The sequence below is a fragment of the Saccostrea echinata genome, unplaced genomic scaffold (assembly GCF_033153115.1).
Source record: "Saccostrea echinata isolate AGI-Se365-2 ecotype Australia unplaced genomic scaffold, CSIRO_AGI_Sech_v1 ptg000064l, whole genome shotgun sequence".
NCBI lineage: Eukaryota > Metazoa > Mollusca > Bivalvia > Ostreida > Ostreidae > Saccostrea > Saccostrea echinata.
Genome location: NW_026889813.1, coordinates 3492302 through 3517279, shown reverse-complemented (window position 1 = coordinate 3517279; position 24978 = coordinate 3492302). Strand labels below are relative to the sequence as shown.

Genomic DNA, 24978 nt, shown 5'->3' with positions numbered 1-24978 from the left:
TAAAAACTTGACTGAATTTTACACATAAATTAGCATTCTGGTTTTTTATTTGCATACGACATCTGAATTGAACGCGTAAGTTTTTACCATCGTCATTTACCGATATACGAACATATATTATTATGAAAACATTTTTAAAACTATTATCTATCAATATGAAGACTTTAAAAACCACTCTTCTGGATATATTAAGGGCACAACATGTCTTCTAAAAATGAACCCGTTAATATCTCTGCTCCGTGGTGAAAAAAGCACATTTTCTGATTAAAATGAATACAAGTTGCGTGTCTTCAAAAACAAATAAAATTAAGCACCTTTATTGTAGGAACGACATAAAATTTAAATCAAGGAGACAATAAATTAAATAAGAAAATATTTCTTACCGGCAGTATTAAATTCGATGTCGTATATCCAATTCACTATTATGCAAGAGTTTGAAGCAATAAATAAGTCAATTTTCACAAAATAATTTAATAAATGCAATTATCCATTCAACAAAAAATAAAATAAAGTAATAATGCACTAAATCCACAATTGTGCAGCCGTATATTTGGAGAAAGCGAACGACAATCCATCGTTTGTTTACATCGGACGCCATTTTGCCGCAATGCATGATGGAGCCAAAGACTTCGTTTTCGGAGTTCACGCTGTTTTTGGAGTTCGTCTAGACTGATTATGAGGCGCCGTTTTGGTATTTACTGCCAAAAAGTGATATCACCTATTCGAATAGGTGATATCACCTATTCGAATAGGTGATATCACCTATTCGAATAAGTGATATCACCTATTCAAATTGAATAGGTGATATCACCTATTCGAATAGGTGATATCACTTATTCGAATTGGTGATATCACTTATTCGAATAGGTGATATCACTTATTCGAATAGGTGATATCACCTATTCGAAATGAATAGGTGATATCACCTATTCGAATAGGTGATATCACCTATTCGTGCTGAATAGGTGATATCACCCATTCGAATAAGTGATATCACCTATTCGAATAAGTGATATCACCTATTCAATTTGAATAGGTGATATCACCAATTCGAATAGGTGATATCACCTATTTGCATTTCTTACAACAATAAATAATGAATGCTCCCTTCCTCAAGATTATCTACATTTTCATTGGAACCAAGCAAATTCGGGCTGCATTAGGGTCTGTAAGTCTCGTCACGTGACTCGCGAGATTTTTTGATAATATTAACTTCCGGGTACCTCACACATGGAGATGCAAGATGTGTATTGGGTTATGCATGTTTATGGTTTACACAAAGCGTATAAGGAAAGTTTAAGCAGTTGTACAAAGCCGAAGGGTTCTCTGACTTACGATGGATAAATTGAGTGTCATAAAAGCTTGGGTGCGAGCAAGTAGGAGGAGAATTTCGATCGAAGTACAGGTAAACAAGTCAGAGAATGTCACCTGCTTCTTGGGTATTCTTGGGTGAAATAGAAGTCTTATATTATACATTTGTATCTGATTAGAATAGTTTTGTTATCATCATTACAACTAATTTATTAACAGATTTTTCTTGAATTCGAGGATAATGATGTTATTACCAGCTGATTAAGGAGGAGTAGTGTAAGTGTCAGATGGGTACGAACGTCATCTTGTGACAGCATCACCTTTGTTTGGGTAAATAATTTGTTCAGAATACGCTTCATTTATCAACAGAAATTAAGCTGTTGCATGTCAGTGGGTCTAGTTTTATAAGTATTCAATGTTTGAAAGCACTTATCAGGTCCAGTACAATCTTTTGATTTAGCTATATAGCTTTATTAAGCTGTTCAGAATAGATAGAACGTTCTATCGTTAAAATGATATTGTCCTACGGACCCGGTTTAACGATAGAATTTGTTCCGTGTATTCGCAGTGTAGCAAAATAAACATGGGCGATAACTCGAATTCTCTGCATTTTGTATGAAGAATCCAGAGAGTTCCGAATGTCAACATGGCGTTAAATTTGAAGCGAGGAAAAAAAGTTGAGAAAATGAGTTGAATTTTCGTATATATATGGATTAATTTGTAGGTTAAAAGGCATATACAATCTCAAAAATGTTTGTTATGATTAATTTGGTAGTTATTTTCAATGCAACGTACTCCTTTTGTATTCTTCAAAATCATTTCGGAGTGGATCCACTCCGATTTGCTACATTGCAAGTATATGGGACGTATTCTAACTGTGGTGAGGGCTTGTCCCGAGACACAGTTAGATTATTCTAACTATATTCAGAATAGCTTAATTTAGCTATTTTATATCAGTTTTTCTTAAATGTGTACTTTTCTCAGCATGCACAAAAAGTCGCACCTTGGTGCAGTGATGATACTCAACCTTGAACTCATCTGAAATTGATGCATTATAAAACTCACTCATTAAAATCTCCTTGCATTCATGTAATAATTTTTAGGCCCAAATACTGTACAGCAGTCCTCAAAATACTGGAATTTGGGTGAAAATACTGTACATTGTTCATAAAAAAACTGTAAAAAATATCAACCAAAAATCAATGTAAGAGGTTCATTTTTAGCTCTTCTGAGCCAAAGGCCCAAAGAGCTAATGCTATGGCCATTTGTGCGGTGTGCGTAAACTTTTTAGAATATGGGCCATAACTCAAGAACCCTTTGGCCAATTATTGTCAAATTTGTCACAGGGTATCCTTGGGCCAAGGGCTTCCGTTTATACTAAAAGTAGGGTTGTGACCCTTAAACAAGGGGAGATAATTAGGAAAATAGAAACAAAAGAGACTTTGTACTCAAAGTTCTAAAAGTTTTTAGGCTACGTGCGCAATTGATACAGTTACTTCTTCAATGATATTATAAAGGAGGCCAATTATGGTCAAGAAGATAATTGATTGGTAATAATTCAGTACAATGAGAAGCAATCATACTTATCCATGCCTCAATGCACACAAGGTAGTGGACAGTTACTCAAATAATAGAAATTTATCTTTTGCTTAAAAGTATTCAAAAGTTGGAGATATCTTTGATTTTGCTTGTTGTTTCGATAGCCCATAGCACATAATTATATGAATGGTCAAATACATGCAACTTTTTGTCTATTTCTTACCAAAATAATTTTTGTGAAAAAGTGCATATAAATAGCTAAATTAAGCTATTTTGAATAGCTTAATAAAGCTATATAGCTATTTCAAGCTATATAGCTAAATTAAGAGATTGTACTGGACCTGCTTATTTCCCAACGATAAGACTTTCTTCATGTATTCTGCAAATTCTCTCTGCATTTATCATTGAACAAAATTCATATGACTGCAATTATATGACCATACTCTTCAGTTTAGAGAGCATGTTATAGAGGATATTTTGGTTAAAGTTTTGGTCTGTTAAGGTTTCAGTCTGTTTCAGTGTTTGAAATATTCTTTCATCTTACACAATTGTATACATTAAAATTTATTTTATAGCTAAAGTACAAGAGAACTGCAGCATGTAAGACTACATGTACATCGACTTTGAATAATCTACCTGGTATATCCTCAAAAAGGCAACTCAAATACAGGTATGAAATTGATGTCACAAAATAAGTTTTTGGACTTACATTTACTCTTATAATTCATATACATATAAAGCATATAAAAAATAGAAAAGAATTAAAGGTTCATCAGGTGACAGCTCAATCATGTATGGAATATTATTAGGACAAATAAAAAAAATATGTGTGGTTCCCGTTACCCGACCGTCCCTATTTTAGATCCCCGACCCTTAACTTTTTTCTGGCAATTTTCATATTTATTTTCCGGAATTTTCCATGATTTCCGTCATCCACTTCGGTATTAGTTTTAGTTCCAGCAATGGCGACCTCCATGCAAAAATCATTTCAACACGTAGTGCAAGTGTTTGATGGTGTTAAATCTAAAGCAAGCTAGCATGGCGCAGCAGAATACCTTTTTCCAGCACCATGTTTTTTGTTTGTTTGTTTTTTGGTTGCCAAAATTAAATAAATATGCCCAAGAGTGGCGAGATTCAGTTAGTTGCTCTGTTTACAGCTGGTTTATAACAAGTGCATGCTGATTAGTCCCTTTATTATTAATGCACGCAAAGGTGTGAAGTCAGGATAGGAAATCACTTCTCGCTTGAAAGCACACAGACAGCTGGCCAGGTAACGTTTTTTGGAGTTAGAGGGAAGATAACATGAGAAAACATTTATTTGATTGCATTGATTACGCAAGAATTAACCCAATGTGTAAGATAGATTAACTTGTAAATTATTAAATAATTTATATCAGGATCATTTCTTTTAAACCGAAAGTAGAAAAAAAAAACAGTTCATGAGGAAACGTGAAAAAGAAGACTGCTGATTTCACCTGAATAAAGTCAACTTGCAAAACACCAATATATATGAGAAATGAGCTTGGAAGTATGAAGTCTTCAATGAGGCAAAAAGGTTTCATGAAAGGATTTAAAATTTTAATAATATTAAATATTTGTAATTCTGACGAATTTGAATCATTCTATGTCATCTTGCTTAGGTGATTTATTTTGTTTTAAACATTACTGTACAAAGTATAGGTGTCACATTCTTTTCCTCTGACAGCTCTTAAACGTTTATCGTTCAAAATTTATTATTAAGTAAAATAAGAACTATTCTGGATAAAAGTAATTAATTTCATTTATAAACACTGATTTTAAACAAAAGGATGTTCACCTTGGACTTTATTTTTTACAAAAAGAAAAGATTGTGTTTTCATTATTTTTATGCCCCTGGATTGAAAGATCCCGAGGGTATATTGTTTTTGTCCTGTCTGTCTGTTTGTCTGTTTATCTGTTTGTCTGTTTATCTGTTTGTCTATCTGTCTGTTGTCAATTTTAACCTTGCCCATAACTTTTGATTGGTTGGAGCTATGACTTTCATATTTCACATGTGTATTCTTTGTGACAAGACCTTTCTTTGGGTACCATCATATTTGACCTTTTGACCTTGACGTTGGAGTTTGACCCACTTTTGCAAAATTTTATGAGACTTTAACCTTGACCATAACTTCTGAACAGTTGGTGCTTGGGGTTTCGAACTTCACATGTGTATTCTTTGTGACAAGGCCTTTCTTTGAATACCAACAACTATGACCTTTTGACCTTGACCTTAGAGTTTGACCTACTTTTGAAAAACTTTAACCTTGGCCATAACTTTTGAACGGTTGGAGCTAGGGCTTTCATACTTCACATATGTAATCCTTGTAACAAGACCTTTCTTTGAATACCAACAAATTTGACCTTGACAGTGATGTTTTACTTACTTTTAAAAAACTTTAACCTTTGCCATAACTTTTGAACAGTTGCAGCTAGGGCTTTCAAATTTAACATTTTTTATCTTTTGGCCTGGATTTTGACTTGCATTTGAGAAACTTTAACCTTCGCCATAAGATGCCATACGGGGGCATCAGTGTTTCACAAACACATCTTGTTGATTTAAAAATATTTGTTTCATATTCATAACTAGGGTGCCCCCTATCAATGTTGACTAGTATATTTCACGCCACATCGAAATGCCACTTATTTTCTCCTTCACTCTGTTCATCCACAAATAAAACATTTCTTTTCTGAACCATAGTTGGAAAAGACTGAATTCAAAATAAACAAAACATTTATTAGTTATGATTTATATACTCAGCTCTTCACAAAATATTTCTGTTTTTTCGCATTCTATAATATACAATTTTAGATTTTATATACCTGTATAAAGACTTCCGCAGCAGATTCCGATGGAGAAATCATGATCTATATTTAAGATTTAATGTATAATGCTTAAGATATCCATTAATTTTACTTATAATATACAATTCTGAAATTAATATCATCCTTTAAAAACAAGGACAGCACTTATCATCTTTGTAAAAACTTAACATTCTAAAAAAAGAAAATATAATATCCAAATAACAGTTAAATAATTCAATTTGCTCATGCTGATTTTCTTCAAACATTGTATTTTCTGGATGAGTATGAACTCGAATGAATAGAATCAGCAAACAACTGTTTAAATACCCAAGACATTTTATTCACACATTAAAGCACATATCTAATCCATATGCTTAAGAGAAAACATATCTAACACTCTACACATAAAATAGTTCACTTATGCTAACGAAAAGAAATAGGTATTATTTGGAAAAATTTAGAAAATCATTTTGTTAAAAAAAAAAAAAAAAAAAAAAAAAACTACCCACCTTCCCTATTTTTTTTTGGAGGTGTAACCAGAACCACACATATTTTTTGTTTGGCCTTAATGCTGGGTTTCCAAATGTCAAAATTAAGGGTATTCGATATATTCCATACAAGTTGTCAATCATTTATAAGTGATTTGTACAGAGGTTCATTTGCATATAAATGTTGTTAACATTGTTTTATTGTCTTTATTAACTTGTAATACTAAATTTTATAAATTGACAAATTCATTCTTTTTAGAAAGTGCATATAATTTGGAAAAGAGACCATCAATCCACTGGGGGCTATCGCATGAAAGCAATGATTATAGAATATTGTAAGGTTGGAGGAGTTATAGTACAACAGGCAGGCGAGTAATGGTACTTTGTTCTGGAAATTTTTTGCCCCAGTTAAGTTTTATTTTTCTCATTCTGCCCTCCTTACAAGTAGGTGAATTTAAAACGGGACAAATTCGAAGAAGGCAGCATATATCTTTTAAACACAAATGTGTCTGATCAAATTTTAAAAGGGCAAAATTGTTTTCAAGGGTGAAAGAGTGAATATTTTAAAAATTAGAATGGGGTGAAAATATCCAATAATACAGGTTATATGTATTAAAACAGTACATATGCATTTCTCTTTTCTTTAAAATGAAAATAATTTGTTCTGTAAAAGGACAAATTTTGTTCTGATTTGTATCAAATAAATAAATATGTGCCAGATTTATTATTTTGCAGGCACCTAAGATACCATCAGTTGTGCGTCAAGCTGTGCAAAAATTCTATGTCATGTTACAGAATCTTTCTTAAATACAGGTATATGTCTGCTTATCTGGCAATCTTAGGACATCACTGGATGGTTTTGTTTAAAAAGATTACAGAGTTAACACACACTTCCAGCATGAAGACCAGCCAGTTGCCTCACCTGTCCTGACATTGTTAAAGGTAAATGGCCCTTTCAGAAAAGGATCTGACAATGCAAAGGCTTGCTAATCAATTAAAGATTTCTATTTACTAATTGGTAATTAATTTGAATTTCTGTAGCTTAAAAATTTAATGATGTGAATTAAAAGAAATATTTTAATCAAAATTATTTTTATTTCAGTACTTTGTGACAGTGAAAAGACATGGCTTTAAATTACTGCATCAGAGATCAATCCAGGTTATAAATCTGAGGAAAACAATAAAGCATCACTTCGAGCTACTTATATCACTGCCTTAATAAGTTGTCTGCATGTGTAACTAACAAAGGACAGTGACCAGTTGTACCTATGATATCAGAGGGCATCCTGAAAAACACTCATCACTAAGAATAGAAAACTTCAAATGACTTTTGTATCAATCCTTTTGAATTTCATCTGGCTTGGAATTTCAGTAGCCTTTAGCATCCTTCAAGCATTTCATGAAGTACATGTACCAATTTGCAGGTATAAAATGTTTGAAACAGATTGCTTGTCCCAAATAAAAAAAAATAAATTTTCTGCCAATTAATAGTGTCTTAAGCAGTTGATTGATATCACAGTTCCACTGGCATAGTATTTGTAGTTGAATGGTGCCATTTTAAGAAAATTTTCACAAAAACCTGGAAAACATCAGATGGAAAGGAGCATCTACAAGAAAAACAGTGAACACTTTCTTGAATATTAACAATGATATGTCATGTCCATTTACATCCTTTATATAAACTAATTAACCAAATCATAGAGAATTATGTACAAATTTGTCCTTTTGTGTATTCATAGTGTATTAAATTGATTTTACTAATTTATAAATATTTATGTTTTTCACAGTCATTAACATTTACAAATAGAAGTACATATAACATGAAAATATTACATGTTTAGTAGGATAACGTGAAATTGTTATACCACAAAAACCATCGCTGACCTCGCCTCGGTCAGCAATGGTTTTTAAGGGGTAAGAATTTCACATCACCCAAAATAAACAGGTAATATTTTTCTTGTTATAGAATGCATTTTAAAGAAAACAACAAGGTGAAACGAACGTGCAAACATTCTGCACAGTTAACATTTTTTATTACTGTATATACTGTTACCCGTAGTCATGCATTTTCAACCATTGGGATGTAATGTCTGGCATGCAGTATGGTAATAGTACTTGTTAACAAATGTTTTTTAAACCAATCAAATTTGACTATTTAACATGAAAGTGTATAACAAATTTATCTAGCATAATGGTGTTGTAAGTAACCATGGAATGTGAGCTTGTGTAAACTTGATCCTGAAGTATTAAGTTTTGAATATTGTAATAAAGAATTGTGCAGCCTAAACTTTAACTTGTACCTGATTTAAATGGAGTTCCGTCATTAACAAGTTGGAAGTTGTTACACTCTCCATGAGTATAATAACTGGGGGATCTGCTTCATTTGCAGACACATGGATAACACATTCACTCAAAGCGCTGTCTCTTTTTCAGTACCTTGTGCAGCCCTGTAATATGTTATGACAAATGGAGAAAAATGCCTATTTCAAGAAAAAAAAAGTCTGTCTCATAATTGTAGAAGTATTGGAAAAGGGGGGGGGGGGGTGGTCATGAAACTTAGCAGTTAATACAGTTTGTATGTGTAAATGAAAAAAATGCCTTCTTCTTTGTAGAATAAAAAATAATTATTTTTTGAGTGTATGTGACCATTTTTATTTCTGAATAGACAGGGTAGCCTACAGAATGACCAATTTTGAGCTGACCATTTTTATTTATTGTAGTAATTAAATTAAAAAAATGTGTTTTCTACAAAGATCATATGTTATCGACGTGGTATTCAACTTTGTATTCCCATGGTCGATGCATTTGGGTACATCTATTTTTTTATTTGCTTTCAATGACATCGCATTGAATATCCCAATCTCATGTATACCTGTCCAATACTCCAAATTATACCATATTGTAAGCTAAATCAATGCTTTAAATTTATGAAACCAATCTGTAGATAAGCGTACCTTTTGAATACAGACGATTTTAGAATAAAAACGATTTAATTTTCCCTTTATGCTTAAGTATGTTGGCTAATCTTGGCCCCCTCGGAATAGCTTGTGTTTACGTTATGTAATGAAAAAATAAAGCAATTAAACGCTATTTACCTGCATCTATCAATCCATTTTCTCCTCTTCTTTGCAACAATCGTGAATCAAAACAAACTACAAGTTTAATAATTCCACTGCGATGCTTACAACTTAAGTAATCCATTGTCTCCAAGAACGCTGAGGTACCCGGGAGTTATAAAACGAAAGTGAAAGTCAACGAGACTTACAGACCCTTTGAATTTTCTTATAGTATACATGATAGATAAGTGTAATAAATATAATTTGTGAGCAAAACAAACTACAAATTCTACTGGGCTGCTTAAAACTAAATGCGAAGCTGTAATCCATTGTCTGCAAGAATGGTAAGTTATAAAACGAAAGTGAAAGTAAATGAGAATTAAAGGCTATAGTCTTGGGAGCAGTTGTTATTTCATAAATAATTTGAATAGGTGATATCACCTATTGGAATAAGTGATATCACCTATTCAAAATGATTAAGTGATATCACCTATTCGAATAAGTGATATCACCTATTCGAATAGGTGATATCACCTATTTGATTTGAATAGGTGATATCACCTATTCGAATAAGTGATATCACCTATTCAAAAGGAATAAGTGATATCACCTATTCGAATAAGTGATATCACCTATTCGAATAGGTGATATCACCTATTCGAATAGGTGATATCACCTATTCGAATAGGTGATATCACTCATTCAAATTGAATAGGTGATATCACCTATTCGAATAGGTGATATCACTTATTCGAATAGGTGATATCACCTATTCGAATAGGTGATATCACCTATTCAGAAGCTGAATAGGTGATATCACTTATTCGAATAGGTGATATCACCAATTGAATAGGTGATATCACCTATTCGAATAGGTGATATCACTTTTTGGCAGTAAATACCAAAACGGCGCCTCATACATTATACCCCACGTGCAATGATTCCTAGGTCATTATTGCTGTAAATGGTACTTTTTGGAGTCATTATTGAGTTTAAAAGCCTTCTAACAAGCCAATCAAAATTGAGTATTCTTAATAGAGGTATACTAATAGCTAGTGGAAATCTCCTAAGACTGGGCAGTCATTTGAACAAAGAACAAAAACCCATTGCTATGACCAATATTTATGTGATGGATTGTCGTAAAAAATCGATTTTTTTACATAGCTGATATGACCTCTGTGATAATACCATGATACGTGTATGCAAATACTTATTTCTTCTTACGATTCCTATAGCTCTCTGATTGGCTGAATCTCAACATCCTAGAAATCACAAATACCCTGGCTACTGTAGTTCTAAGCACAAATTTTTGTGGAGAAAAAATTTCGAAGATTTATGAATTCAAATGATTTCATGGGGATTTAATTTGTTTAAAGAGCCAAATAAAAATTTCTTTTTGAATTTTTTTTCGTTGTAAATTGTTAACCACGAAATAAATGAAAGGTTCACTTCTATATAAATAGGGATCTGACCTATAGGGCCGGGCTTGGTTTTTTTTCTCTGCAAAAAGCTTGTCGATTTCCGTTCCGATTAATGACATTAGGCTGAATACATGTAAAAATTTGTTTTTCATAAATCTTTATTTCAGTGAGTAGAGGTAGGAGGAAAACTTTCATTGATATTCTGAGTTTGTTATCTCCAAATGTAATAATTGATATTTTTCTTTACTTCTCATTGTACATAATGGTAATGTCTACTGTCTCTGGAATTCTATTCTTTATGTCTAGGCTATTTATTTTACAACACATTTCCGTTGGATATAATAAAAACATGCCATTAATGTGTGCAAATTATATAGGCCTAAATGAAATCCAAGGGAGTACAGTTACTGATATATGAAGCCCTAATTTTTCAGAACTTAAGGTCTTAGAACATTGACGAAAAACAAAAGTACATGTATGTTATTCTAAATATACATGTATTAAGCTCAAAAAATTCAAGCAATACGTAACATACTACATGTAACCCAGACAAGCACTAGTAGCACATGCAGACAGAATACAAGCAATGTGATTAATTTCTAAGGAATATATACAATTGAAATTCATCGCAGCTCAATGCTGCCGAGAATACCTGTAGCGAGTAACACAGAGTGAGTTATTCTTGTCCTCGGAGAAAGTGTGCTTATAAATGTACTGAGATTTGTTCCGCCTGACTGACAACTGTGCATTGGATTGTTACGATTTGATCTCTCTCTAGTGTTTCTTATATCAAGAATGAGAATGCATAAAGGATAGATAATTGAAGGAAAATAAACAAGCCTATAAAAAATTTAAAATAGTCTTTGAAAAGACGAAAATTTAAAACTATAAAAGTGTGGCACCAGGTGGATTCGAACCCCCGACTTTAAAAAGAATATATCCACGATATAATGGTCAGCTCATATATCAACTGAGCTATTTTGACTATAGAGTTGAATGGTATAAATTAGAAGCAGATTGACAAAATCAAGTTTACTTATTTTTTTGTAGGTTTTTTGTGAATTTCGACCCTAGGGCAGGGGTGCCCCTAAAAAAATCCTATCTTGAATTATTCCTTACATCCCAACCTATCAAAATATCACAATTTTATTTAGGGGCAGGCCTGCCCTGAAGGACTTCTAGGCCAAAATTCATGCAAAAATCAACGCTTTAACGGACAAAATGGTGTTTCGGCCAACTTTGGAGGTTTATTCTAAAGTTGTAAATAGTAAATTTTAGTTGTAAAATACGAATGTGAAAAATTTAGACATATATACGGTAGAAAACAACAAATAAAGATTGATTTTTAAATGTCACTTTTTCCGGGAAATTGTTCTCTCCTATAGGTCAATTCTTTTGCAATAGTGAATACATCCTTTAATCCCAACAAATATTTCTGCTTTCACAGTATTCACCTGCACCGAACCTGCCAGGTGAATATAACTTTTGATTTTTGCTACCACGGTAAATGTGAAATTATTTTCTTTCTTCAAAACTAGCTTAAAAATGCATATCCACCACCAATACTTTCACATACATGTCATGCGCGTGTTTATTCTCTGATAAGCTGTCTATTACAAATCGATCTAACAACCCACCTTCCCCGATACAAAATAGGATTTGACAATGTGTAAAAACTTAACAAAAACAGCATCTGAAAATTCGAACTAATTTTAATTTCATTTATTTGTCAGATGTAAAATAAAAATTGTAAAGTACAAATTTTTTTTAACTTGTAACATAGAACTTGCACTGTCACATTTCATCTATGAAATAGGTAAGAAACGTGTAAACACCGAGATAAAGTTGATTTTTTTTTCTATGGATGTGATGAGATAATAAAAGTCACGATTTACAGCTGTACAACCAATGGCACTAAGAAACACAGAAGAAGAACAATAAACAAATATGTCTAACTTCAGCATTCACTGTGGTAGGTTTTGTTATAGGTATCCTTCTTCACGTATTTGTCTTGGAATTCTCTACTTAGATTCACTTTTACTCTTCTCGCCGTCAGTCTGAAAGAGATAGGTCACATATCATATTCTGTTTAATAGAAATAGTTTAACTTAAATGTATGAAATATTATACTCGTAAGTAACATCAATGCAATTTTTAACAATTTGGCATGTATCTTTCCACATTCACATATTCAGTTTTATGATGTAGGTAAAAAGTTTGATTATATATTATTCTTATGTACGGCAGCTTAGCGAGGGGGGCTAGTCTCAAACTTTTTACTGAAGTTTTAAAAATAAATGCATTTAAAAATTCATCCTGGGTCACAAAAACACAAGATGAATGAGTCTGACTGTCAAAGTTGAATACATTAGCTGGATTCCCTCAAAAATGTAAATTTCATTTGCAAGGATTATAATATTTACAAGTATTGTTAATTACAGTGTTCAAAGCATAGTTTAGTCATTAATTTTTTAGAGTATGAAGAAAACATGTTGGAAAATCTTACTGGAGCAAGAAAAAAATATTCCACTGACATATCTTTGGTATTAAATGTAGATCAAAATGTCAGAATTGCAACAATCTGGATGTAATATTTGGTGGGTCAAATGAAAACATTTTCCAACCTCAGAAATTACCTATTATATCTCCATGTTTTCACTCGATATTATTCCTATTGTTAATAATATCAAAATTTATTATTTTTAACACGTTGATCTACTATGGTTGTGTTATATCTTCTTCACCAAAGTAAATTCTATGTGTAATAGGTATCCTTGAACCTTAATTTGTTTGTGGTGATATAATCTGCTACACAGGCAGTATCAATAGGAGAGGTACATTTGATAGAAATATATTACATATAAGGAAACAACTGCAACAGGAATCTTTCCAATGACAAACATTACCCTAATACTCTTAAATATGTTCAAACTGGGGATCCTGAACCATGACTTTTTATAAGAAAGTAATCCGAAAACTTATAACACACATATTAAGATATTTATCTGCGGACAGATTGTATGGGATAGATGTTAGAAACAGATTTACCATAGAGAATTGGTCAATGTCGGACATATCCCCTGGGAAATGGGATCAGTCGTCCCCTGGGGGTTGGGGCACACTGCATCGCTCTGGCATCTTTTCTCCAAAAGCTTCACATTCTTGATCAAGGGGAAGCATGCCATGAGCCATTTTATTATCCCACTCTCCAATTTCCTCAAAACCATCAGAATAGAGATTTTGAGGCTGAAAAATGGTTGGTCAAGATTTGGCTTTGTGCAGACTTGGGATTAGTGGAAATGTTAATTTGATACAGGATCTCTCTTTCTCTCTTTTTGGGGTAAATTTGAAAATAATCCCCCAGAATAAGAAATAAGATAGGTGCTGTATGTTAAAAAATCCCAAAAGACACCCATTACATAGACAGACACAAATAGTTTTGAGTATTTTCTGTCACATCTGAGGAAAGAGAACAAAACTAATTATGCATAAATGGCAAACAAATGGTAAAAGAAAGTCCTGAAACAATTTCATCTTTAACTTAACTAATAAAATACCAATCTAATTAGATCTTGGATTCACTCCATTGTCTAATCCTGGGATTGTGACATACATGTAACAAAAGTTGAGAGTGGATACAATATCTAATTTTAATTGGATTCTAGTAAACACATGTACCATTTCAAATTTATACTAGTGCATGTGTATATACCGGTATATAAACATAACTGAACAAGGACACACACAAGTTAGCAGCTTCAGGACATTTAAATGGTTTAGCAATTACTCAATAGTCAAGAATTAAGAAAGATTAAAGCAGGAAAGCCAAGATTGTTCAACTTAAGGGTAAAATTAAAAATTCTGTACCTTTTTTGCGTCCTCGGCAGCAAATTTGTCGAACATTCCCTTATATTTATGAGCCTCCTTTTTGTCAAACTGCTTGATCTTCTGTTCACAAATTTTTGCCTGGTTCCTGGCAGCTTTATTGTCAGGCTCTAACTCTAAAACCTTCTCAAAATCCTTCTTTGCTAAGTCAAAATCATTTTCAGCAAAGTATGCCTGAAATTTTAAAAACGTTATCAAAGTTGATATGGCTCTTACTTTTATTTGATTGATTAAAACGGCAACAGGGATTTTACTTTTTTTTAGTATTAAATTGAACATTATCCCCAGAAATGATATTCAAATTATTTTTCCTTGGCATTTTACATTTACATATATAGCCAATTATTTCTTTGCCATAATGTACGCTTATGCGCTCACCCTCCCCAACCCTTTAAATATTGCCATTTCCATTAAATCTCTAAGCTTTCAGGTTGCCCTTCAGGCAAATTTTGTAATAAAATATATTGCATTTATAATGAATATATTTAATTTTTCACTTGTAACTTGTCAGTACTATTCTGCTTACCTGCCCCCTCCTGAAGTAGGCCTTAACACACTTAGCATCCAACTCCAGAGCTTTATTACAGTGGTCCCTAGCCTTAAAGTACTGCTCCATCTTCAGCTGACACATGGCCATGTTCAGATGAGCTAGCACAATGATTTCTTTCCTCTTTTCTTCATCATCACCTTTCAGTGTTGTTTCAAACTCCAAGTTCTTCTGACATTTATCATAGTATTTCATTGCAATTTTGTAGTTGCCTTCCTGTATATACAATAGGAACAGTCTGTTATTGCATTCAATTGTACACATTTGCTTCTGAAATGTGGTTTATTTCATTTTGGTTAAGTCCCTAAGATTTAATAATTCATCAAATAAAATAAGATGCAATGTTGAAAACATTAAGGCATATGTCTATCAACTGCCACGGCATAATTGTATCATAGCTAAATGTGCATGTAGTTGATATGTAACCACCTCTTAAACACTTTGATTTCCTTTTGATAAAATTATACACGATTATACATGTAATTGAATATTAAAAATTTTAGGTTAAGAATTGTGGATTTCAATGTACATTTTTGTCTGAGTACCAATCTTGGTATTTGATAATTTGTCCTTGATGAGTACCAAGTTAATTGGGTACTGGCTGACAACCCTGACTACAAATATTCAAATAATATGGCCATATTTATACAATAATTGCAAGTTTTACCTTGAAAAATTTTGTTCCCTTTGTTTTAGCCATGACAGACTGCTCCAGTTTCTCATGGGGCTCCATTTCCCAGCTCTCTTTTGCCTAATAAGACACATAAAAATATTCTTTTGTAGTTATATATAGAGAAAACATTGAGAAACAAATATTATTTATTGGCTACTTATGTTATTCACTTATTCACATACACTTCAAGTTTAGTATTAAAAACATCAATGTCTTGAATACCATGGATATGTAGCTGCAGAACTGTAGCGTTATGGTTTTATATTTTATTCTTTGATCATAATGCTACAAATCCCTTAATGCAAATATTATAAGATTTTCTGCACATGGTTGGGGAGAACTTCTCCACTTTCCAGAATTGGTCAATCAACTACCTTTCACTCCCTAATTCTAGACAAATTTTTAACAAACCTATATATTTTATCCACCTAAAAAATATAGGAATACAGTTTGGTTAGAAATATACATTATATCTAGAATTAGGGATCGAGTGAAACATAGTCGATTGATCAATGCTGGAAAGTGGAGAAATCTCCCCAACCGTGCGCAGAAAATATTGCACCATATTTGCAATACAGGATCTGTAGTGTTATGATCAAAGAATAAAATATAAAACCATAACGCTACAGTTCTGCAACTATATGGATATGCTGAAGTGAGTTGGAAGTCCCATCCACTTTTTCGTTATGTATTTTAACTTCTACATCTCAAAACCTTACATATCTCATTTTTTGGTCCAATTGAGGTTGAGATAATGAGGTTTGACTGCATCTCATTGTAAGCCACTATGATGATTTCAGATCTTACATTGCAGATATTAAGAAAAATATATATAATTATTTGACCACATACATTTTCAAAGCTTAGTAGTTCTACATCATACACAAGGTCTGCATTTGGAGGTACTCCTAGCTCCGAATTCCCTTTAGATCCATAAGCCATACTTGATTTGATGTCTAGACGACATTTTTCTCCCTCTTTCATTCTCTTAATAGCTATTTCTAATCCTTCTATGACATTAGACATGACTCCATCCCCGATACTAAATTCTACCTGTCGATCTTCAAATACATTCTCTCCATGTCTACCAACATAGTGTACTGTAATTTGAAGAAGATAATTAAAAAACATTTATTCTTAATCATCAGAATACACCAATTTTTTTTTTAGATCTGGTTACTGTATCTACCTTAATTCTTGAAAATACCAAGGTTTCAATGTCAAAAAACTATAAGTTATTCAGTATCAAAATTAAATCCTCTCTGCTTCAAAGGTAGAATGTTAAATGATTATAATTTACTTAGAAATATAATTTTTGAATCGGTTTACATGTACCTACCCTTAACCTGTGCTCCTTCATTTGGATTTTTCCAACCTTTTCCTTTTGTAGTTATATGTCGAATAATGGACCCATCAGCCTTCAGTGATAAATCTTCACCTAAATGACAGAGGTAGGAGTTACTAGCTGTGTCAGATATTATTGTATATATAGGAAGATACCCTACTATGAATAACTATGATTGTAAAAGGTCACCCATTTCTTTGCCAGTCCTGCTGCAAATCTATATAATTTTAAATTGCAACAGAACGAAAGGTTAAACAATATTTGCAAATTTGACACATGCAATCATAACAATTGTTTCTACCTTTCCAACTGAAGAGTTCCACTTCAAAAATCAGGGTAGCATTGCCTGGAATCTTTGGTAAAGACCCTGTTTCTCCATAGGCATACTTTGGTTTGCAGGTGAACTTTGCTAGTTCTCCTTTTTTCATGGTTGCAATTCCCAAATCCCATGCTTTGATAACACTCCCTAAAATTACAGACCATTAAAGGGTATAAACGTTGATAATCATAAAGTATCAGCAACTTATATAAATCAGTAAAACTTCATCTCTCATTATTACAGTATCAATTAAAATTTTTTATGATGGGAATTTTGATGCATTCACATTTTGCATATTTTGAATGTAAATCTTAACAAAATGCACACCATATGATGTTGAAAAATGTTTAATTACCATTTAATTTAAAAATATTATTTCATATAAGTTTTATTTGTAATTGTGTATTGTGTTTGTGCTACCTATTTTACGCATGAAGAAATATGCATGGTTTCAAAGTATCGATCTATTGAACTTACACAGTTGGTTATCAACTGTTGGAGACATTAAAGGACTTTTGTTTGTGATTGAATAAAAATTGAGTTGGTATTGATAAAATAGATTCTAAATTAGCAAAAAATAAAGACTCCATTAACGTACAGGATTAAAATATTAATGCAAGTACATGTTGATTAATCAAATGAGTAGTGAGTGTATAAAACTAAGAACAGCTGTATTAAACATATAGACTGGTACGTAAAATGAATTGACATCACAAGAATTGCTTTGGTTTCATTTTATTTCGCATGTATAATAACAATATATTTAATTAAAATGCTATCTAAAATATGATACACAAATGTATATATAAAGGTCAAGTCTCTGCCCCCTTTTAACACACTGCTCAACGCGTTATCGGCTATTCGGTTGTTATCGGACATTCGGTGCAAGGAAGGCAAAGTTTAGGAAACATAGGTGATTTTAAATTTCTTAATTCAATGATAATTGCGTACTTCAGCAAACAAAGTTTGTGATCTTAGGCAGATAAATGATTATACTTTCAGCAGCAAAAAGAACAAACCAAATCACTCTCTTTCTAGAGATATACAGCTCTTTCAAGTGATATTTTATTAAAATTTAGGAATATTTCTTCACATTTTGGCTTTTGTAGAAGTCAAAATCAGATTATTCTATAAAACAAAATGGTTTATTTATTCTATGGACAATCATATACCTGTAGATAAACAGACTGAGATCAAAAATCCAAATTAAGGGTTAGTTAACAGGCATCTAAAATGTCTTGTTAGGTTAAAACATGTTATCGTCAACAAGGTTGATGTTGCCGGATAATTCGGTTTTTACGGGTGTATGTTATCGGAAACTCAGGTTAAAAAGTTTCTTTCAGCTTTAGAAATAGATTGGGAAAAAAGTAATTTATAATCTGTTAATCCTTGAAAATAGCAGACGTAATGTGTTTTAAGGATATGTGATCCTCAGCCATGAAGGATAACTCTTAAAATTATTATTTAATTGAAAAAGTCTCAACATGAAGCTTGAAATTGAAAGCTATTCATGCAACAATTTCCATTTTATGCATCTTAATATGATTTAAGGTTTTTGAAGTCTTAGAAAGGGACTTGTAAAAAGTTGACATTTGTTTCTTATAAAAGTAAAAAATAAATACAGTTTTAGATGAATAGGATTTTCTTGAGTCTAACCTTAAACACCAATTGCTTTTTAGCATAATATGAAATTGGAATGGATTTGTGATGTCTTGCAATTATAGCACAAGCTTTTTACACTATGTATTATATAAATTTTGGAAGAAAATAGAAGACCTATACATGTAAAACCAAAGAAGTATTTAAAAAAAACATCCAAATTTCTCTAAATGCCTGCATGGATACCTATAATTTTTAAACTTAAAATATATTTGTTGATCAGTTTTCAATTACAAAATGCATAGTTGATGTTTCTATTCGTCTTCTGAATATATCGGAGATTTGATAATTTTCCATATGTAGTTTGATAAACTATAATGATTTACTTTGAAGAAATACAGTGGGTAAATATACATTAATTTGTGAATTCAGAGATATTTTTGTGAGCATTTTCAATTACATAACTGCTGAGGATCTGAATACCTTAAGTAATTTTTGAAAATTTTCCAGCTTTCTATTGCTATTTTGTTTTGATACTTGTACATGTATATAAATAAGAATAATTATTATAATTATGATTTTATAATATAATTCCCTATCTGTTCAATCATTTTTCTGTTATCCATTAAGGCCATTCCAAGTTTTTTCTATGTTTAGCGTCCTCCTTGATTTTTGGCACCCCATTCCAGAAAAAACAAACAAAATCAGGAGTCCTAAAATTGATTATTTTGGTCAAAATCTTGGAAATTTGTTAAGTTATTTAAATATATTTCTCTAGTATGTCATATTATGTATATTTCAAGCATTTAATACCTTGATTTTACAAAACAAAAGATATTTCTATCAGAAAAATAGATTCATGAAATCAAATCTTTTGAATGATATCATTTTTATTTCTGTAAACTCTGTTTTTTAATTTTTTGGCATGTGTGTTTTTTGCGAATAGATAGGTAGGTTTTTGAAAGATGGGTGGACGCTAAACAGAGAAAAAACTTGGAATGGCCTAAACATTATATATATTACATGTATATAACAAATCTATATTTGCTTTAGTCAGTCACATCTTCCGATCTAAGACTGTAGGTCGTTTAAATTCCACAAGCCTTAGGTTAAAATTTCACGATTTTTCAAAAAGTACCAATTGCCATGATTTTAATTTCACGCTGCAAGAAATTAATTTAAATTTCGTATAAGCATTTAAACGATTTTAAAAACTAATGATAGCATTCATGATGGTTTTAACTTCGTGGAAAAATGATGAATCGTGAACATAGTGAAATTAAAATCATCGTGATTATTTGCCAATCTACAGTAAGTCATTTAGTGCCCAAATGAGCATAGGAGGCTAAATGTTTTTATGTCCAATATGGAGCGATAGCATTGTTTGTGTCAAACTGTTTGATTTTAAGGTTTGAAATAGAGGAAAAAGAATGAGGAACATATCGCAAAGAAATATTTCCTTATAAATTAAATTAAAAAAATTTTCCTTAAAACATGAACATCACTTTTTTTTTGCGGGGGGGGGGGGGGGGGGGGGGGGCTGGTCGATTCATATGTTTAACTTTTTCTACAAACAGTGATCCGCGTTTTCAATGAAGGGGGGGGGGGGAGATGCCAAGGTTTTTTTTTATTTGCTTGAGTATAAAAGTTCAATAACTCTGCAAATTCCAGGTGAGGTTCGAACCTTCCCAACCCCCAACCCCCCTTTCCAAGCATGAGCTCCACCTACACATCGAATTATCTACGGGTTTTCCATTTGGCCGATAATGATACAGAGCACACTGTGGGTGTGACCGATCGACAGGGGGTGTTTATTCCTTCTTGGCCACTGAACCAACCTCTGATGTTTTTAGAGGTCCGTGTTTTCTCTGTTCCAAATGTGTATTGTTTCAGTGGACTTTTGAGCTTTATTACTGTTCGTTATCTTCATAATTTCCTTCCATCAGTAACGCTTTTTGAAAACTAGTAAAGTCAATCTCTTTTTTTTCCTCAAAAGTTAGAATTCTAGGTCATATTTGGCTTAACACCCTTTTGGGAAATTCATTAAACCACCCTTGAGTATAGATTCTTTAATTGCTTTATACCAAACTAAAACATGTATGTACTTTGTACTAACAAAAGGCGGTTAAGGGTAGATCAAAAATGCAAAGTCAACAAATAAAGACGAAGCATTGAGCAAAACAAAGATAAAAACGAAGAACAGCGCGTAACTGAATTCAAGCACAGAAAACTAAGAATAAATTACTGTGAATTCAGCAATTATTTCGAGTCTTTTATATTGCGAATAATGCAACGTAAAAATCGCAATAATTAAATCTGGAATCTGTATTTTGGTTACAATAGAGATGTATAATTCTAAGGTTTTAAAACTTATACCAAATTTTCGAACAGGTTAAGATCACACACATTTCAGTGATTATGAGAAATGCCAAAAACACTCATTTTTTTAAAGTTACATATTCTAAAAAGAGACAAATGATAGCCAAAAAATTCAACTTGTGTGCCTGCAATTTTAAATATTTAGATTTAATGAAGTTTTTCTGTTGTTTCTTTACATTTTCCTAATCTATGACAACCTTTGTTTCCGATAACAAAAACCGAAATTTCCGATAACAAAGTGAACCATTCAACCGCATTTCCGATAACATCCTAAAAGTTAAAAACGGGAAATTTTACCTTTTAATTGCATCTTTGCTAGATTCTGACAATGTCACATTGTTGACAATAACTAATGTTAGGTAAATATAAGGATTTTGAAGAAAGAAGCTATATGCAGCAATACTAATCGGACAAAAACTTGCAAAATATAACAAATTTGACTTTTAAAGTCTTCCTAAGACTTACAAATACTGTAATAAGATATATTGGGGCTTTATTTGGTATCTGTATTCATTCTTGTTCACAAGAAGCACAACCAACATTCTCTGTTTCTATTTTTACAATGTTTATTTGCAACAATTTACTAACCTGTCAAAAGTTGTTATCTACCGAATGCCCAATAACAACTGAATAGCCAATAACGCGTTGAGCAGTGTGTTTTAACGGCACTCCATAAAAACGGGGAAGATTTTCAACAGCAACTTTCACTATGCATATCAAAACTTTTAGTATATCTATGGACTAACATCCCAGGTACAAAATGGGCCCTAAGAGTTTGACGCTCACTTTGAACTCTTGAGGCCCAAGGATTCAATTCTCTTCCAAGTGAGCCTCAAAAACTAAAGCATATGACGCAGCTAGTGACTGTGCCCATGCTAAGTCTTCGGCATTAAAAGTAAAAGTCATGGGTCTTTTGGATATTACCTTAGAAAAGGAGGTCGCGTCAATAATGAAAACATGCATAAATCAGAACTGTGACATTTCACCTATGGCGGATAATCTCATTTTTGGATGAAAAATTCTAAAATAGCATAAAGCAACATTCAATTATCAATTGCATGTAACCATAGGGAACTCTGGTCCCCCTTGGCATTTCATTTTTTAAGACAGAACTGCTGTTCTTGTAGCTAATAATACTACCAAAGCTGTGTGTTGCTTCCTGAAATCCAAATAGATTGAGTCCTTTCAACACCCAGGTGACACAAAATATTTGGATCTTATATTACTCATACGGAAAAGGATGAGGGTCCTTCTGAAAGGTTGAAGCCAGAATTCCCATTATGAATCCATCCCATCAGTAATTCCCTATCTATAAAAGTTACATGTGTTCCTATAGAAAAATAGGTTAATAACACAAATAGCAAATGTATCTTCCCACTACAACAAAGATATCTTTTACCACTTCTAGTACAATAATCATGTACTTACAAATATGCGGTACTCCTAAGGAATAAATACAAAAATGTAGCATAAATAAACTATAATAATAAAAAAATAATAATTACATGTATAACATGTATAATAAAAACTTATATTCATGCCTGAGTATGTTAAAAAAATATTTTTTTTCTCTGTATTTCTAACAGACAGTTCAATGAAAGTTGTCTTCACATGTTATTTCATAACTTCCTGTCTTTAAAGTACTTTGATTTTAGATTTTTGGTAAAAAGTTGACATTTTTCGAGTAAAAATGAATGAATTATATTTTTTTTTGTTTATTCAGCAGAAACATATTCTCTAACTGAAAGTTTAGAATATGAAATTATCTACATAAGCTGAAAGCCTTCATTTTCAATTATTAGATTTTCCTGAAAATATCGTAAAAATCAAGTGAAAAGTTTTTATTAACATGTCATAACCACTTTAAACCCAAGTTCATAATCTGGTAGTCACTTTTTATGTTTATAAGAAGACTACATGTAAATGTTGGTGTTGGTATAAGGTGGTTATGACATGCGTAGGAGTTGCCTAACACACCCACACTCTTGAATTTTCCCATTACTTTAATGCTAATAGTAAATTATTTTGTAACCTCATTTCATAACAAATACTATAGCATCATAAACCAATCAACATTTATCATTAAATTGAATCATTAGCCTACTGATTCATGCAATTTTTAAAGGAAAAAATACTACTTGAAAATTTGAAGTCATTGTAGGCCGCAAAACGGCCTTATAGAGAATGGTCCTTTATATCTTGAATTATATGGTCAATACAATGAATGCTAAAATTCAAAATGATGTTCTATTTAAAACAAAAATAACATCTTCAAACTTTATTCTAATATCATGAAAATAGTTCCTGCTTTCTATTTATGCATGAGCATGTCATGAATTTGTCTGATTTCCCCAACATTTTCATCCTGTCTTTAAGAAAGAGAAAATTCACTCTACTTTTTGTGACAAAAGTTAAGTAATATCAAAACACCAAGAAATAATAGGCAAAAATCTGTTACAGTACCACATGAATGTTTTAGTAAGGAATCCATTTCTATAAATTAATTGACAATTGATGATATTTTGCAGTCTATGCAAAAGACATCGGACCGTCAGACCTGACCAATGTACAGTACCCCTGTTCTGATGTTTCATTTTTTTTACACCAGATCAGAATGTCAAATGTCTCTGTGGCAGGTTTTGAGTTTTATGATTTTGAATGGAGTCGTAAAAGTTTTTAGAAAAAATATCACAAAAATCCAAGTACATAAATGAGTGTGATTAAACCAGCATGGATTTCCTTGGTTCTGTGTTTTCTTTCTTTTCAATTTCTTACACATATTACATTAGATTTTTCAGTCTGACAAAATTTGGTTTGGTCCTGTGTGTTCCTTGAGTACACAGAATGGAAATGTCCTGTGCGACCCCCCCCCCCCCCCAAAAAAAAAAAAACTTTGGCACAGACTGTATTTTGCTCAACATCCTCTGACTAAATATGTTAAATTATACATCTTAATAGGAAAATTCAAGTCCCTTTGCTCTAACAAAACAGTGCGCCATATTTTTATTTTTCCATTTCATATTAATCTTCTCTCAGTGATTTACAATTTAATTAAGCTATATAACTCACCTTTTCCAAGATCGAATTCAAAGTATTCTCCTTTATCTCGACTGGAATCAAATTGTGTCCCATCTTCCAAAGTCCCCACATAATGAACAGACACTTTGTCCCCCGGTACAGGACTATCGTTCCCCTCTCCCGCACGTAAAATCTGTTTTATAACTCCCCCATCCTTGTCTGGAGTAATGTCTGTCGGCTCATAGACTTCTTGTGTCATATTTTAACTAAATGTTCTTATATATTTTGGGTTTATAAAGAGAAAAAACACTTAATTTGTGCACGTGCACCAAAAAATTTTGTTCTACTTTCTTTTTCGTCGGCTTCGAGAAAAATCCCCCCAATATAATAATGTCGATCCCGATTTTGATACCGGAAACACGTTCCAAAGGCAGTAATTGCTGTAACACATTTTATAAATCATCTTTAATATAAGTCAAATCATAGTAATTTAATTAAGCTCTATCTAAAACATACCATCTATTTCAGTCTTGTGCCATTAAAATCTCTGTGATTTTTTATTTCTAATTTGCATC

The 24978-nt window shown here is 32.2% G+C and overlaps 1 protein-coding gene and 1 long non-coding RNA gene across 3 annotated transcripts; one reads left to right on the top strand and one right to left on the bottom strand.

Moving 5' to 3' along the window:
• The first annotated feature begins 1225 nt into the window (after positions 1 to 1225).
• On the top strand, positions 1226 to 6508 carry LOC133175899 (uncharacterized). Its single transcript, XR_009719345.1, has 4 exons — positions 1226 to 1405; positions 1531 to 1641; positions 3426 to 3520; positions 6421 to 6508. It is a non-coding gene; the product is annotated as an uncharacterized LOC133175899 (long non-coding RNA).
• Positions 6509 to 12332: 5824 nt separating this feature from the next.
• LOC133175987 (peptidyl-prolyl cis-trans isomerase FKBP4-like) lies at positions 12333 to 24794 on the bottom strand. 2 transcript variants are annotated; one of them, XM_061311164.1, is made up of 8 exons: positions 24455 to 24794; positions 17390 to 17554; positions 17083 to 17181; positions 16596 to 16843; positions 15738 to 15821; positions 15050 to 15286; positions 14506 to 14697; positions 12333 to 12695 (listed from the first exon to the last, which is right to left on the bottom strand). In XM_061311164.1, the coding sequence occupies exons 1-8, from the start codon at positions 24660 to 24662 to the stop codon at positions 12660 to 12662; spliced, it is 1269 nt and encodes a 422-aa protein (XP_061167148.1). In that variant the 5' UTR covers positions 24663 to 24794; the 3' UTR covers positions 12333 to 12659. The 2 variants fall into 2 exon arrangements, with proteins under 2 accessions (XP_061167148.1, XP_061167147.1); XM_061311163.1 differs by lacking the exon at positions 12333 to 12695 and adding an exon at positions 13693 to 13884.
• Positions 24795 to 24978: the final 184 nt, after the last annotated feature.